The sequence below is a fragment of the Lethenteron reissneri genome, chromosome 26 (genome assembly GCF_015708825.2).
Source record: "Lethenteron reissneri isolate LAM-NWPU_2019-01 chromosome 26, ASM1570882v1, whole genome shotgun sequence".
Classification (NCBI taxonomy): domain Eukaryota; kingdom Metazoa; phylum Chordata; class Hyperoartia; order Petromyzontiformes; family Petromyzontidae; genus Lethenteron; species Lethenteron reissneri.
The window spans coordinates 2,930,619-2,945,044 of record NC_083804.1 but is presented as its reverse complement, the minus strand read 5'-3'; the positions used below and the strand labels follow the sequence as shown (position 1 = coordinate 2,945,044).

Here is a 14,426-nt window from a genome sequence, read left to right as displayed (position 1 = left end):
TTGTGAGCTAGCTAATTTTTTGAGTAGCTTTCCATTCCATATACAGTAAACATGGGTTTCATGGAATAGAGAAAGGACGTATATTTTCGATGTTGTCACTTTGGAATTTTAACCATGCATCGATTGAACGAGAGTCTCACTGGGTTGCTGAGCCGACACGACTGAGACTCTGGGTTTGAACCCCGGGTGTCAGTTACCCGTGATTAAACCGTGATCTCAGGTGCAGTGAGTTGATAGTCTCAACCCATAAACCATCCTCGCTAGCCCTCGAACAAAGACGGCCGCTGCATCACGTGCAAACAGATGCGCTTCTGCGGCTGCCTGGAACGCTCTTCCTGCCGATATTAGGGAGCCACTGGGGCTGCACACTTTTAAATAATTTATTTTGCGCTGCTTTTTGTGTTGAGTTTGTTGTCCTTCCCCCGCACCTCCAATTGGCACAGTTGGCTACGTACGGTGCAAAATAAGTTCAACATGCATAAACACACACACACAAAAACTAGCATTACATAGTATGTTTCCACTTCATATGGCTAAACTCCAGGTCTCTGAGAAGTAAACCATCGGTGGGACTTCTATGTGACAAACACTGAGCTAACAGCAGTGGGAAGTGATGCCCCTTATTGTAGGAAGATAAAGAGGCCACGAAATAATCTCTGTAAAAAAAATCTCTCGCAGGGCCATCAGCAGTGTTGGGTCGCTTTCCTCGAGCAAATCTTTGAATGGATTTTCCCGTCTTGTTACGCGGTGCCATGATATCGATAGCGCGCTGGAAATAAATAGTGGGGAGTAAAAAAAACATATTTAGAAGATCAAATGGATTCTTAAGCTCGAGACGAAAAAAAACCCCCAACCTATCCTTGAATCGCATTTGTGACCCTAATCGTGACAATTCATAATTCTTTTTGCCTGCTTGTCACCCGACGTCACCAGCTTAAGGGGGTAGTATCAAGATGACGACAAAGTATAGGCTTCATCCTTTCTGGTAAGAACAATGCAGGAGGTGTTATGATGTTCAAACGCCAAATAGACACCCATCTAAAGGCAGCATCTAGTCTGCATTAACCAGACATGCGTGTGAGAAAACATTCGAACAAACATGCTTCGTGTCCATGAGACCTTTTCGCCAGGATGAAAATGATGGAAAGAGATTAATAGATTTCCCCCTTTCTGGCAATAAAACAGGTGTTAAGATGTCTCTGGTGTAGGCCAGATTCAAAGACAAATGCATATATTATATCACTATGTAACACGATTTTTGTTCCTGGGAAGTAAGTGTTATTTTTTAATTGGTTATGCCTAAAAAGTAGAGAAAGTGGCTATTATTCCCCACAAACTTTGCTTTTGTGACCAGGACTTTACATGAAGGAATGACACAAATGCAGACCTTTTCTTATTGAAAATTGGCACATTTCAAAATCTCACTGTCCTGCTCACAAACGCAAAGTTTGTATGGCATAATAGCCATTTTCTGTACTTTTGAGGCATAGGCAATTGGAAATAACACTTACTACCCAGGAACAAAAAATATATATTTTTGTTACACAGTGAATTATCAGAGGATGCTTAGTTTGCATGTTTTGCCGCAAGTATGTGCGATGAATGCAGACTTGATGCCTTGCAAAAGGTATCTGGTGTTTGGACATGTGTTATTGCCAGAAAGCGTAAAACCTATTCTTTATTTTAAACATGCTTTAGAAAATGTGTGTGTGTGCATTGTCCTTGAGCTGTTGTTTGTGGCGGTGCAGTGTGAAGCCTCGTGGTGACGTCACCCCCCCCCACTGCCCCCCACCCTCCACCCCGGCCTGTTTCCCCACGCGAAAATACGCTGGCAGTGCTGGTTTTAATATTAAAACATTTCACCATATTTCAGCATTAAACACTCTCACGCCTTGCCCCTCACCACTCCGATTTGGAACAGCGCGTAGCGAACGTGCCTCGTCGTAGCGCACACTGTGAAAGGACAGCAGGAACAGGTGACGTGCGGTAGGGAACCGCGGTTGCCACGGTGATTGAAGGGTCGCCTTTGTTGTTTGCTCCCGAAAGTTGTTGAACACTAAAGACTTAAAATTGTTTGATAAAGATTAGTTTATGGCTTATTCACTTATGCATCTTTGCGAGAGGAAAGAAAGAAAGAAAGTCGACAACAACTGGACAATGACGATGATAGCAGGGTAGCAACAGCTAACGTTCCGCATGGCTCGTACCCTTCCCCACCAACAAACCCAAACTCACCCTGCTTATGGAATAGAGGAGGCCCGGCTCGTCGTTCTCTTTATTCTTCACGCAGTGGCGTCCCACGTGGTAGAAGAAATGTTCGCACACGAAGACGATGAAGCTCAGGCCCATGGCCACGAGCAGCATGTAGAACACTCCCGCCATGTTGTCGATGTCCAGCTGGCTGCTCATCACGTCGTTCCTCTCGCCGTGGCAGATGCCCGTCAGCCAGATCATCTCCAGTTCGTCCATTTCGCCTGCGTGGCAACAACACGGGGGACGAGAGAGAGAGGTGCAGCATCGGGAATCGCTGAGAACAAAAAAACCCCGCAACGCGCGCATGTTGGGTTATTCGTTCAAAAGACGACATCGATGATGATGATGATGTCGGTGGGGGCGGATAATCTGCCGTACGCTTCACTGGTATGCTAACAATACGACGCATTCTAATAGGGGTGTCCCCCTTTTTTCTGGCAACAAAACTGACACCTTTTTGCAAGGAATCATGCTTACATTAACCACAATACTTGCGGTCAAATGCAAACAAAAAACAATACTCTTATAGTTGATGCATTGTCTTTGAAACTGATTGGTACACACCAGAGACAGCTTTCTTTAGAGACTAGTCTCATATGGTATTCGATCAGATGACGCCAAAAGGTGCACGTGACCAATCAGTTTCAAAGACAATGCAGAGTATTGTTTTTTGTTTGCATTTGACTGCAAGTACTGTGGTTAATGTAAGCATGATTCCTTGCAAAAGGTGTCAGTTTTGTTGCCAGAAAAAAAGGGGAAAAACCCTATTAGTATATTTTGGTACTGGCAAAGGAGGTCCCATGAAATACGACGCATTGTCACAAGTTTGGGTCATAATTCCATTGAGGTTCATTTTTTTTGTCACCGCGAGAGAACTGTAGAGATCAGGATAGAGGAATTTACCAGGATTGAACCTTGGGGCGCAAGCTGGTTGTAACGAACCTGGTCGTTGTCATCACCAAACGAAACGTCGTATTCACATCGTAAACATACTCTTTGGCTATTTCGGTAAAGTCACGTAGGTAGAAATAAAATAAAATACAACCAATCACGACGTTTCGAAAGAACCAAAGAGTATGGATTCCTGCAGTCACGAAAGCTTCAAATCAAGATTGAACATTGGTAACGTTGTGGGTTTACTCTCCAACACACAATCGGCGTGCTGAAGTGGTAACGAATTGGCACGTTTTGTTCACGTGGCAAACCTTGCTCATTGGCTGTGTCGGGTGGTGGTGGATTAACGACACATTTATGCGATGCAATGAAAAACATTTACGTTGAATAACATTGGTCGCTAAAGCCGTGTTAAACTGGGTCACCAGGTTTATTGATTGTATTTTTTATTTTTACCATCTCATTTGCGTTTGTTTTTGCTCCTGCTACGTACACTGCACAGTATTGCGATGGAGAATCAGCCTTCTTCCAGATTATCAGACGTTACCCCCAACCTTTGCTTAAAATTACTGGGGGCTGGGGGATAATGCGCCTCATGATCCAGATAATACGCAATGTTCTTCACCCGTGTGAATTATGGTGAATGTCATCTCTCGTGGTTGGCCACCCTCATCATGGATCATCACTCTACTCGTTAAACCTCGCCATTACAATTCTAGAATGTTTATATCAATCGATATGCTCGGCTTGACCGCCTTAAAATACAAATGTTTCCGTGTTCCCCAACCCTCAAAACAAAAGCAGAGCCTGTCTTTGTTGTTGTCTTTGTTGTTGTTGTTGTCCACATTGAAGCACAGGAATATCGCTCGGGACAAAACAGCCAAACAGGAGGCAAACTTCAGCCGCCAAAGTGACGCTTTTGATTAATGACGCGGTGACCCCCTGGTTTTATGCGTCTCGCCAAATTTACAAGTGCGCCTAATAGGAGTCATTAAAAATGTATGAGCGTGCACAACCTTGATATTACAGGTACATTTGTTTACATTCATCAGTACCGTGTTCAATCAATAAGCGTTGTTCCCCCCTGTCACCAGTTTGACGATGCAGTTATTCTGGTAATTCGTTTCTTTTCAAGCGGTCGTCTCGAACCGTTGGAATCACGCGTTTCTGTGTCGCGACGCAGCACAAAAATAAATCGTGCTCGAGGCCGTCCATAAATGACGTCACGCGATTTTGGACGATTTTTGACCCCCCCCCCCCCTCGTCACACGGCGTCACAAAAAGTCAGACCCCCCCTCAAATATGACGTCACAAAGCTCTGTCCCCACCCCCCCCCCCCCAAAAGCCATAAAACATGCTTCAAATCGCTTTAAACTATTGTCATTGTAGTGCGTATTTAATATGGCGCTGCATCCTGATGTTGTAGGAGAAAACATTTATTAAAACGTCTATTTAATTAAGTAGAACGTGTTGTCTATATTTATTTAAAGTTGCGCATTGTGATGTAACGTCACATTTCTCAACCCCCCCCCCCTCGTCACCCATCGTCACAAATGTCTGACCCCCCCCCCCCCCCAGGTGCGTGACGTCATTTATGGACGGCCCCTTTATAAAAGATGTCCATAGCTTTTCTTAGGTGTGACCCCTATAATTTTACATATTGACAACACTTTTACACATTTTTCTGCACTGTGTTAAACATATGCATGGTGTTTATTATTATAATTTGAGAAAGAGCAGGTTTAGGTTCATTAACCATTTGATCTTAGCATCAATGGCAGATCCATTCATTTCATGTCCATCGCACCAACTATGACATAGTGACCCATGGAGCAAGACTGCTCATCATGGATCCCGCCAGATTACTCCCAATCCGCAGTCCGTTCACCACCATCAATACCAACATCAACAACCTCCTGAAATCAATGGCAGACAGTAATAATAATCATCATAAATACATCATTGTAATCCCTCTGTCAATTCATTGCTGGGTAAGTAGATGCCTCTCCCCCACGTCATGGCATTAATGTGGCTGTGGCTGGGATGTGAACTCAGGTGTTAAACTCAGGTCCCTGGGCTCACAGTGCCCCACACTAACCGCTGCGCCACTTGGCGGGCAGGGCCAGACTCAGTGTCAGGTCATACATATCAACGAACGAGCAATGAACTTCGTGAGCGGGGGATCTCCGAGTGATCGAGTGAAACAATCGTAGGACTTTTGAAATGTGACCTCAACGCTGCACTCAATTATGCAGAGAACATTTCCCAAATGTCACGATTACACTTTCGTGTTAGGTGATCTTTGTAGTCACACCATAGTTGTGTTGGCCTTTGACCCTGGCATCAAATATAGCTCCTCAAAATGGTCCCCCGCAAAGCACCTGCCAAAGGTTACCTTGAGCAATTTGCATACATTCCATCGTCATCATCAGCCATGATCCATCCACTGCTGGATGAAGGCATCCTCAAGTTATCATCATAATCTCTCATGGCGCTTACGATATATAAATCCACCTGGCACCTGCACAGGAGCTGATTCAATCGCTCCTTCTCCACTGGCGGGTGTGTTTCCTCTTTGGGCAGCGCTCTCTCCTTTGGTTGCCTACTCCGTAATCATTCTCTCCCACCGGCTATCGCTCCTGCTTGTGACGAGCCCTGCCCAAGCCCGCCGACCCTTTCAACAGTCGATACGTAACGTGGCTAGAATGTCTCTAACCCGAGTGTCCCTCTGTCTTCCCGGTTATAATTCCAAGTACGCACCTCCCCATGCCTCTGTGCTTATTTTATAGTTAGGTGTCAGCCGAGACCAAAACGTTGGAGATATACGTGTGTCAATGTAGTAGCATTAATTTAGATATTCACATGGCAAATGGATCACTCTGTTTAGATAGTCACATTTATTATAATGCATCTCAAGGTATTTTATTAAACAAGAATAAAACGTGTCTTACCGTCACCGATAAACTGCAGCAGAGCCAAATCTATGGCTCTTTTCCAACGGGAACTCTTCTGCAGGGCAATGCCATATCCTGTAGCCACGAATACTTTTCCACTCCCAATGGTGACCAGGCGACAGCCCTCGTCCTTCCCCGCCATGTAGTTCAGCACCGCTGCGTCGTAGATGAACGCATCGAGCTTCCTGAGAGAGTAGAAGAGCGAGTTCACCGATAGGCACACCACCATTGCTTGAAGAAGCCGGAGCATTAGAAGCTAGTTACTAATTATTGCCGGGAAGATAAGGGCTATTTAGATGGGTTGTGCACGCGTTGACAAGAGATACAAAGAGGATGCTACTAGAAGGGCTATGGAGATTAAACTCAAACTGAACAATGTTTTATTTTTCGAGTTAAAGCCCCCTGAGCGATATTGCTCTTTTTCAGAAATGACCTGGCCACAAATGATAGCTTAATGAAGTGGCTTATCATGTGATAATTTATAGCAGACAATTACTCTAAGCGCATGTTTCTAAATGTGGAGCACCCGGAGAAAAATCCACGCGACCAGGGGAAGAACACGCAAACTCCAAATATACAGGGCTCAGCTCCATTATCTGAGAGGGGACTGTAACTGAATAATGACAAGAGTTTTTTCTCACAAATGTCAGGTATTAATAAGTGCAAATTATATTGTTCATTTCCTAATACATTAAACTTTAGATTAAGTGTCGAATGGTGTTAACGAGCTTGATATGATGAGCTCTTTGCTTGAAGTCAAACAACAGTTGATTTGCGATAACATATGGCCGTTAGGTTCTATGTAAACGCATTTAATGTTGCAGCTGTAACTTTTCACAATGGATCTCCATCTATAAAAGGCAAAGTTGTGAGTATGTGTGTCTGTTCAAAATGTTTAGCGTACTTCCCGACATGCAACAAACTGCAAAATTTGCCATGTGGTACTTTCCAGACTTACACCATGCAAATATGATAAAAAAAATACACTTTTTTGGGGGGGCGGGGGGGGAGCTCAATAATGCATATATTTTTTGCACGGCAAGTGAGCTGTGACGTCACATCTGTCACGTGACCCGCGCATGTGGAAGCGTAACACATTGTCGTGTAGTGGTTAGTGCGCTGCGCTACAAACCCGGCGACCCGAATTCGATTCCCTCTCACGGCCACCACCAATGACAATTATTTGAACCGGTCCTGGGCCTCCCCTAGGTCGACTCAACCTCAAACGAGTAACTGCTGTGATGTGTGAGCATTGCCACTGGGGAGACAAAGGCGGCCGGGCGTGGTGGATCCAAGTCCCGGGCGAAGCTGGGTAGTACAGCTAGTAATTAATATAGTGATCCACTGATAGGAACACCTGCGATGGCTTTCAACATTTCTTCATGGCTCATTTCCACGGAACACTCAATCTGTGTGGGGCTTGCGCTGAGATTACTGCCCCTGGAGAAGTTGTGTACAGCCTCTGGGCTCTAAGCTGTCTCAAGAATGAGGTCAGTCCTGTGCAGATAGTGATAAGACACAGACACAGAGAGAGAGAGACACACACTCAGGCACGGAGAGACATTGAGATGAAGAGAGAGAGAGAGAGACTGAGATACCGGGACATGAAGAGGCACTGAGACGAAGGAAGAGACAGAGACACGATTTATTGAGAGACACAGAAAGATGAAGAGATGGAGAGAGACTGGCAGAGGCATGAAGAAATACAGGGATGATGAATGTTTTGAGGTTATTTTGTTGTTGTCTGTACTTGTGCACCACTGCCAAATAATTTATTTCATCACAACAGAAAATTTCCTTTTTTGTTTTCATCACAAAAAAGACACTTTCGTCTAGACACGTTTCATTTTCGTGTAAATTCTCAACCATCACCACGACCAGCCCTTGCCTTGATGCTTGCCCACTGAATGGTTTGTTCTTGTGCAGGACGCTTAGACCACAGGGGACTGGGACTTTGGAACAAGGAGTGGGGGGTGATTGTGGTGGGCAAGGAGCTGGAGTTGAACACAGCGGGGCAATGCGGCCATGGGGTAGCAGCCCGGCCTTGATTGACGCAATTCTGGCTTGCACGCCACGCGTCATCGCCACGGGACGATTGGACCGGCCGGCCGGCCTGCGTTTCATCCCGGAATGTGAAGTCCTACTTTTCATCATATGAATACAAAGCCCACGCAGACTCCCGTTTTGTTAAAATAAAAGCGATTAATCTTTTGAATGGTTGTCCAACTCACTTTCCCCCCATTGTGGCCTCAGGCAATCTGGTGGTGGTAAATGGGTCCGGGGTACACGGTACCGGAACGAGACATCTCCGCATATTCACGGAAGACACCCAACCTTAAATGCTCTACTACGCAGTAACGCGTTACAGCTATTAATGAACGGAGTGGTCCTTGATTCCGATCTGGTTGAAAACCACGCAACTGCAAACACTGGGGCGACCGGGGGAGCGGAGGAAGTTGAGTGGCTGCTGTAAGAACCGCTGAGGGGGTGTGAAGGTGTTAAGATGTTTTACCGTGGGCAAACGGGCAAGGCATGGCGCAGAATTGTGCGCGTACAATGTTCTTGGCAGTGTCACTGTGGCTGGAGGCTAGAAGACGTTGTTCACGTGTTGGTGTTTATACCTGCTGTCTGCCCTAGTTTTCAATGTGTACACCACGGCAGAGCAAGGTTGGCGCGAGGTACCGGGGACATTTCGCTCGGGGATGAGTCCTCCACCCTGTTGCGAGATGGCATGCGTGCGCTTGCTTTGATATGATAATAAAAACAGATAACTTACCCTGCTTTCAGGCTCATTAAAGCATCTTCGACGGACTTTTGGTGGAACTTTGACATGTAGCCGTGCATTTGCAGGTAATTATTTCGAATGTTACGCTCCGTGCTCCCGTTTGGAACAGTTCCAAAGCGGAACGGCGGTGAATGTTCCAGCGGGCTTTGGAACTAATGGGGGGGGGGGGGGGGGGGGGTAAATAATGCAACTTGTTAAAAACAAACCTTAGTTCTTTATTACGAGACAATAATTTGGAACGAACATACCCACACACATTGGTCGCGTACACAATTTAGGCTTGACATGTGTTTCAAGAATGATTCTGAATAACAGGAGACAATTAAGCTTCAAGTTATACCATTTTTTTAATCCATTGCTGGATGAAGGCCTCCCCATGCCGTGTCGGTTATGGGGGATGTTTGACCATACTTCACCAGGCAGGCTGGTGAGGGTTGGTGAACGGGGTGAGGTCAGAAATCACGTGCTGCCGAGGTTAGCCGTGGCCAAGAATGAAACTTGGGACGCACCGGGGTATTCATACGTTGTGCTACCAACCCTCTAATTTTGTTTCAAGAATATTTCTTAAGAAATTTTCTTTAAATACTTCATGAGGTGAATGTTAAGTCAAGGTTACATATGGCATGCTGCCACAGTGGTGTCATGGTCAGTGCGCTGGGTTTACTCTCCAACACACCGGAGTGCTGAACTAATAACGAATTGGCATGTTCTGTTTAAGGGATTGGCTGTGTCGGGTGGTGGCGGGTTTAACGACACATTTATATTTAGGCAACCTAACTCAAATTAACTTCTATAATGGATAGCACGCTGGACTTGTAATTCAGGGGTCATCAGTTCAATCTCCCGGCGTGGCAGTTGAGACAATGGGGAAAGTTTTCCGCAATGTCCCCTCGCTTCAAATTGTCCACCCAGCACCGTAAATGTCCTCACCGCAGTTCGTCGATCGGCGGTTCGCATGCGGTGAGGTAAAGTGTGAGTGCTCCAACCTTCTCCAAGATGTCTGGCCAGAGTGTGAATGAGTAGGCCAAATGCCAACTAGAGGGGCTATCGAGAGCTCCTTTCCGCCAGCAATGCGCATGCATGTATATATATTTATTTACATCTTACAGGCCTATTAATATTCCAGAAAAAAAACCTCTCAAGAGGTACCCCGAGGTCACCGCTAATGGATTACCCAAAGTTCCCAAATTTTTCAAGGGTTTTACAAAAATCATCTTTCTGACACTACCAAAGATAATGTCGAAACCCTGTGCCCCAGGCTTATTCCATTCTAAAAAAAGTTAGGGGCCATAAGACATGTGCACACTAATGAAAACGTATCACTCTTGCTGGCAGTCCGCAGGGTAACTCTACTAACTCTGTAATGAGTGGCAGAGTGATCGGCAAGGTAATAACATCGATTGTACTTAAACCCAACCTATTTTTATTTTGCCAGGTAAGGCCCACTGAGATATGTAGCACTTTTTCAGAAGCCATCTGGCCACAAAATGTAGCTTAACACATTGGCTTATCATGCGGAAATGTATAGCAGCCAAATACTTGAAGGGAATGTTTCTAAATCTGGTGGGAAAAAACCTGAGGGCCCGGAGAAAAATCCACGCGACCACGGGGAGAACATGCAAACTCCAAATATACAGGCGTCAGGGTCGTGATCGAACCCACGACCTCCTGTATACCAGGCGAGGCAGCTAACATCTCGCCACTGCGGCCCCTCACTCTGCTGTTACCCGTTTACACTGCTGGGCGGACAGTGGCAGCGTGTGGCAGAGGTCGCAACCGGGTACCTGATAACCGTACCCTACCCGATACCCGGCTACCCGTACCCAGCCGGTACCCAGCCGGGTACGGGTAGCCGTTTGCGACCGTGGTGTGGCCGGGTACGGGTACGGGTAGGCCGTGAGTCACTGGTGAGTAACCGTTTGTCACTCATTTCGGGTAGGGTACGGGTAGAGTACGGGTACCCGTACCCGGCCGGGTACGGGTACGGGTACCCATTTGCGACCCTGGTGCGGCCGGGTACGGGTACGGGTAAGGAATCAAAACCCGTTTGCGACCTCTGGCGTGTGGATCTCATGGACGTGTCCCTTTGTTTCTCTCCGCCCTGCTGGGAGCTCAGAGCGGCGACCGCGAGGTTTCAATATCCGCGTGCGTGCTGACCGTTACAACGTGGCCGTGGTGTCCCACCATCGCCAAACCGCCGCATGAAGTAGCCTTCCAATTGATGATCGGGATTGAGTGTACAATTTAGCGTTTTAAAGAGGCTACTGGGTGAAATTCACAAAAAAAAATTCGATTTCACAAAAAGGGACAGGCTCGCACTCGCAAACCTGGGGAGGTTGGGAGCCGTCCGAACGACAGTGGTGGGAGCAGAGAGACTCTGCTATTTATGTGCCTCTTAAATGGAATGTGGAATGCAACTGCGAATGAATATTTCATGACGGTGGCACCGATTTATTTTGCATGACTTCTGTAAGTATGCATGTAAATGCATGGGCATCCGTCAATAGGCGGACATCAATCAATATGCTGTAGGCAGCCATTTTGCGCAATCGTATTCATCATCGTCATCTTCATCACCAGCCGAGATCAATCCACTGCTGGATGAAGGCCACCCCGATCTGCAGCAATCTCTCATGGCCCTGCAATGTCACAATCCACCCAGCAGCTGCCGATTTAATAGCTCCATCTCCGCGGAAGACGTCACCTCTGGTGCATTCCCCTCCCTTGGTTGCCACTGTTATTATTTTTGCCCCACCGGCTATCATTCTTTCATCAAAGCGTCCTGCCTGATACGCGTACGTGAACATTCACAAATACACGGACGCCTATTTTTATCTCTCAATGACATTTTTTTATTGAACTATGTGAGGAGAAAAAAACATGCTATTGCACTGATAAGACGTAAAAAGGAAGACGTGGATCAATGAGCTATCACAAAACTAAAGACATTAGATTGATCGTTCAGGTAAGCAGATGGATTTCGGCGAGACGCATCGCCAGGCGAGAAGAAGGAGCAATGGGACTGGTGAAGGAATGGCAGCTCAAGGAGAGAACGCATCTCAGAGTGTGACCATCACGGAGGTGGAGGGACGAGATGAGCTTCATGTGCAAAGATTTACTCTCAACCCATTGGTTTAGTTTCAGTTTTGCGTTTTTTCAACCAGGTGATGGTAACGCCACAGGCCAGGATGAGTCTCATTTTGCAAGAGAGATCTGGGTGACTAAAATTATAAAAGCAAAATAAAGTGACATGGATTAAGCAAACAATAATCAGACCAATCGGAGGAGCCATTTTTACACTCGCCAGCTGAAAAACCCAACTCCGCATCTAGACATGTGAATTAAAATTTAGATATTAATGCATTAAATTGATTCATTTCCATCAACTGGAAAGTGTTTTTTTTCTCTGTCTCCCTCTGTCTCTGTGTGTTTCTAACTCTGTCTCACTCTGTGTCTCTAACTCTGTCTCACTTTGTCTCTCTGTGTGTCTAACTCTGTCTCTCTGTGTGTCTCACTCTGTCTCCCTCTGTGTGTCTCTCTCTGTCTCTCTGTGTCTCTGTGTGTCTCTAACTCTGCTTTCAGTCTTCTTGTCCTTTGAGAGTGAAAGGAGCGACAAGTGAAATGTACCGACGAGTGAAGACATTATTTCTGATAACTTCACTTGCAATTGCATTTCGAACGCCTCGCCACTTGAAGTCAGGAAATCAGAGTCGGTAGATAGATTCAAGTCTGCTTTGAACCCCCATCTCGTTTAAAGTGGCCCTCCCTCTCTAGTTTGCTCGGTTGCCCTGGTTCTGTTTTTGTTTTCTGCTTTTCGTGCATTTCGCATTGGGATCCTGGTGTGGAACGCGCATTATGCATTTCAATTGCTACTGATTATATGCTTGTCTGCTTACATATTAGTCCAATAGCCACCCTACACCCGTTTATTTTTTTCTGTTCCTTGATTAGTAATTGCACAATGATCAGCCTAAAAATAATCTTCCTGAGCCGAGTTGTTCTCCTAATAATGTCTCATTTAACGTTGATTTATATTTGCGCAATAATGCAGACTTCTCACACAGTTGCGTTCGCTTGATTTACGTACTTAAATAACGTTCGTGTCACATAGACAGACGTATATATTACTAAATGTATTGTTGTGTTTTATTCAGCCTATTTTTTGTGGATATTTATAACAAATTTGACAGTTCCATTTTCGGACAGAGGAATAACAGCTGCAGGTGCTTCAGTGGAAACCAATTGTGTGTGGAATGTGCTTTTGATATTTTTGGAACTACAGCCCCTCTGGAGTTGAGAGATGTTTATACCCACAGATTTTTTTTGCCTACCCCCCCTCCCGACTCCCTCTACCCCCCCAACCAAAACACAAATGGGCCATGCTGGTGAAAGAGTCGCTTGAAAAGCAAAGACGGCGAATGAGAAAGCGTAGGGCACTTAAAATTTCTCCCCTGAAAGATATCTTCTGTTATCTCCACCCATTCCATGTTCTCTTAAAGTCCATTAAAGGACCAGATGAATCCCACCATACTTCCTGGCGCGATAAGGTGATTTGCGGAGTGCCGCATGACACGGGCGTTATTACAGCGGCGTGTTGCCATCGCTCCCCGCTGCTGCCTCTCGGTGAGCAGCGATAGCGCGAGAGACGGCCCGAGAAATGTGATCCCGTCCATTGTCTCCCTAATGTGTCTCACATCGCGAACGTCACACGGTGTTAAGCTCAGAGAACGCCGTGGCGATTTTACTTAAATATGAATCGGGGGGGGTCGGGAGGGAGCAATTAACATAACCTAACCGCAAAAATAACAACAACAAAAAAATATCTCGGTGTCTGTGAATTCCCTTATCATTGTCGTTATGGATTTAAAAAACGTTCCATATTAATTCAGTGAAAGACGTGAAATGCCACATCGACGTATACATGTAGACCAATGCTTTTAAAGGATTGCATGAATAGACACGTGCATGCTGCAAATTCCAAATTACGCAATTTCCAAATAGCTTTTAATCGTACACGAGTAGGTTTCATAAGGGGGCTGTGTTATCGCGGTTTTCTTTTCTTTCTTTCCGAGTAAGAGAATCCGGAAGCATTGCAAGAGGGCGAGGGGAAGATCGTTTTACCTTTTTGTCGCTGAGACCAGAGACCTGGTCAATGTAGTCCTCCTGGATCATGAAGGCCGCCAAATTGGCAGTGTAGCTGGCGAGGAAGATGACAGGCGAAGAAAGCCCAAACGGAGACCATGAACTTGCTGGTGGTTCCCCGCGGGTTCTCCACCGGCACCGAGTTGTTGAACACGATGGCCCAGAGAAGCCAGATGGACTTGCCAATGGTGAACGCCGGCCCTCCGAATTCTTGCAGAGAGACAAAGAACAACAGGCAGAGATGAACGCGTTACAAACGCGCGCACGGCACCACACGCGTCAAAATAAATCCACGAGAGATTTCCCGCCCCCCTCCCCCCACCACCACCACCCCCACGGGAAGTTATTCACTGAAGATTCTATTCTAATATATTTTTCTTTTATGTTTTAAATCTAGT

The 14,426-nt window shown here is 46.0% G+C and overlaps 1 protein-coding gene across 1 annotated transcript in view; it reads right to left on the bottom strand.

Annotated features, from left to right (window-relative positions):
• LOC133347483 (glutamate receptor ionotropic, NMDA 2B-like) overlaps positions 1-14,426 on the bottom strand; it is a 66,195-nt gene that overhangs the window by 8,495 nt on the left and 43,274 nt on the right. The window contains 5 exon segments of the mRNA XM_061559770.1: positions 2,236-2,474; positions 6,099-6,286; positions 8,878-9,038; positions 14,008-14,100; positions 14,102-14,238. Of these exon segments, the coding sequence (XP_061415754.1) occupies positions 2,236-2,474; positions 6,099-6,286; positions 8,878-9,038; positions 14,008-14,100; positions 14,102-14,238 (818 nt within the window).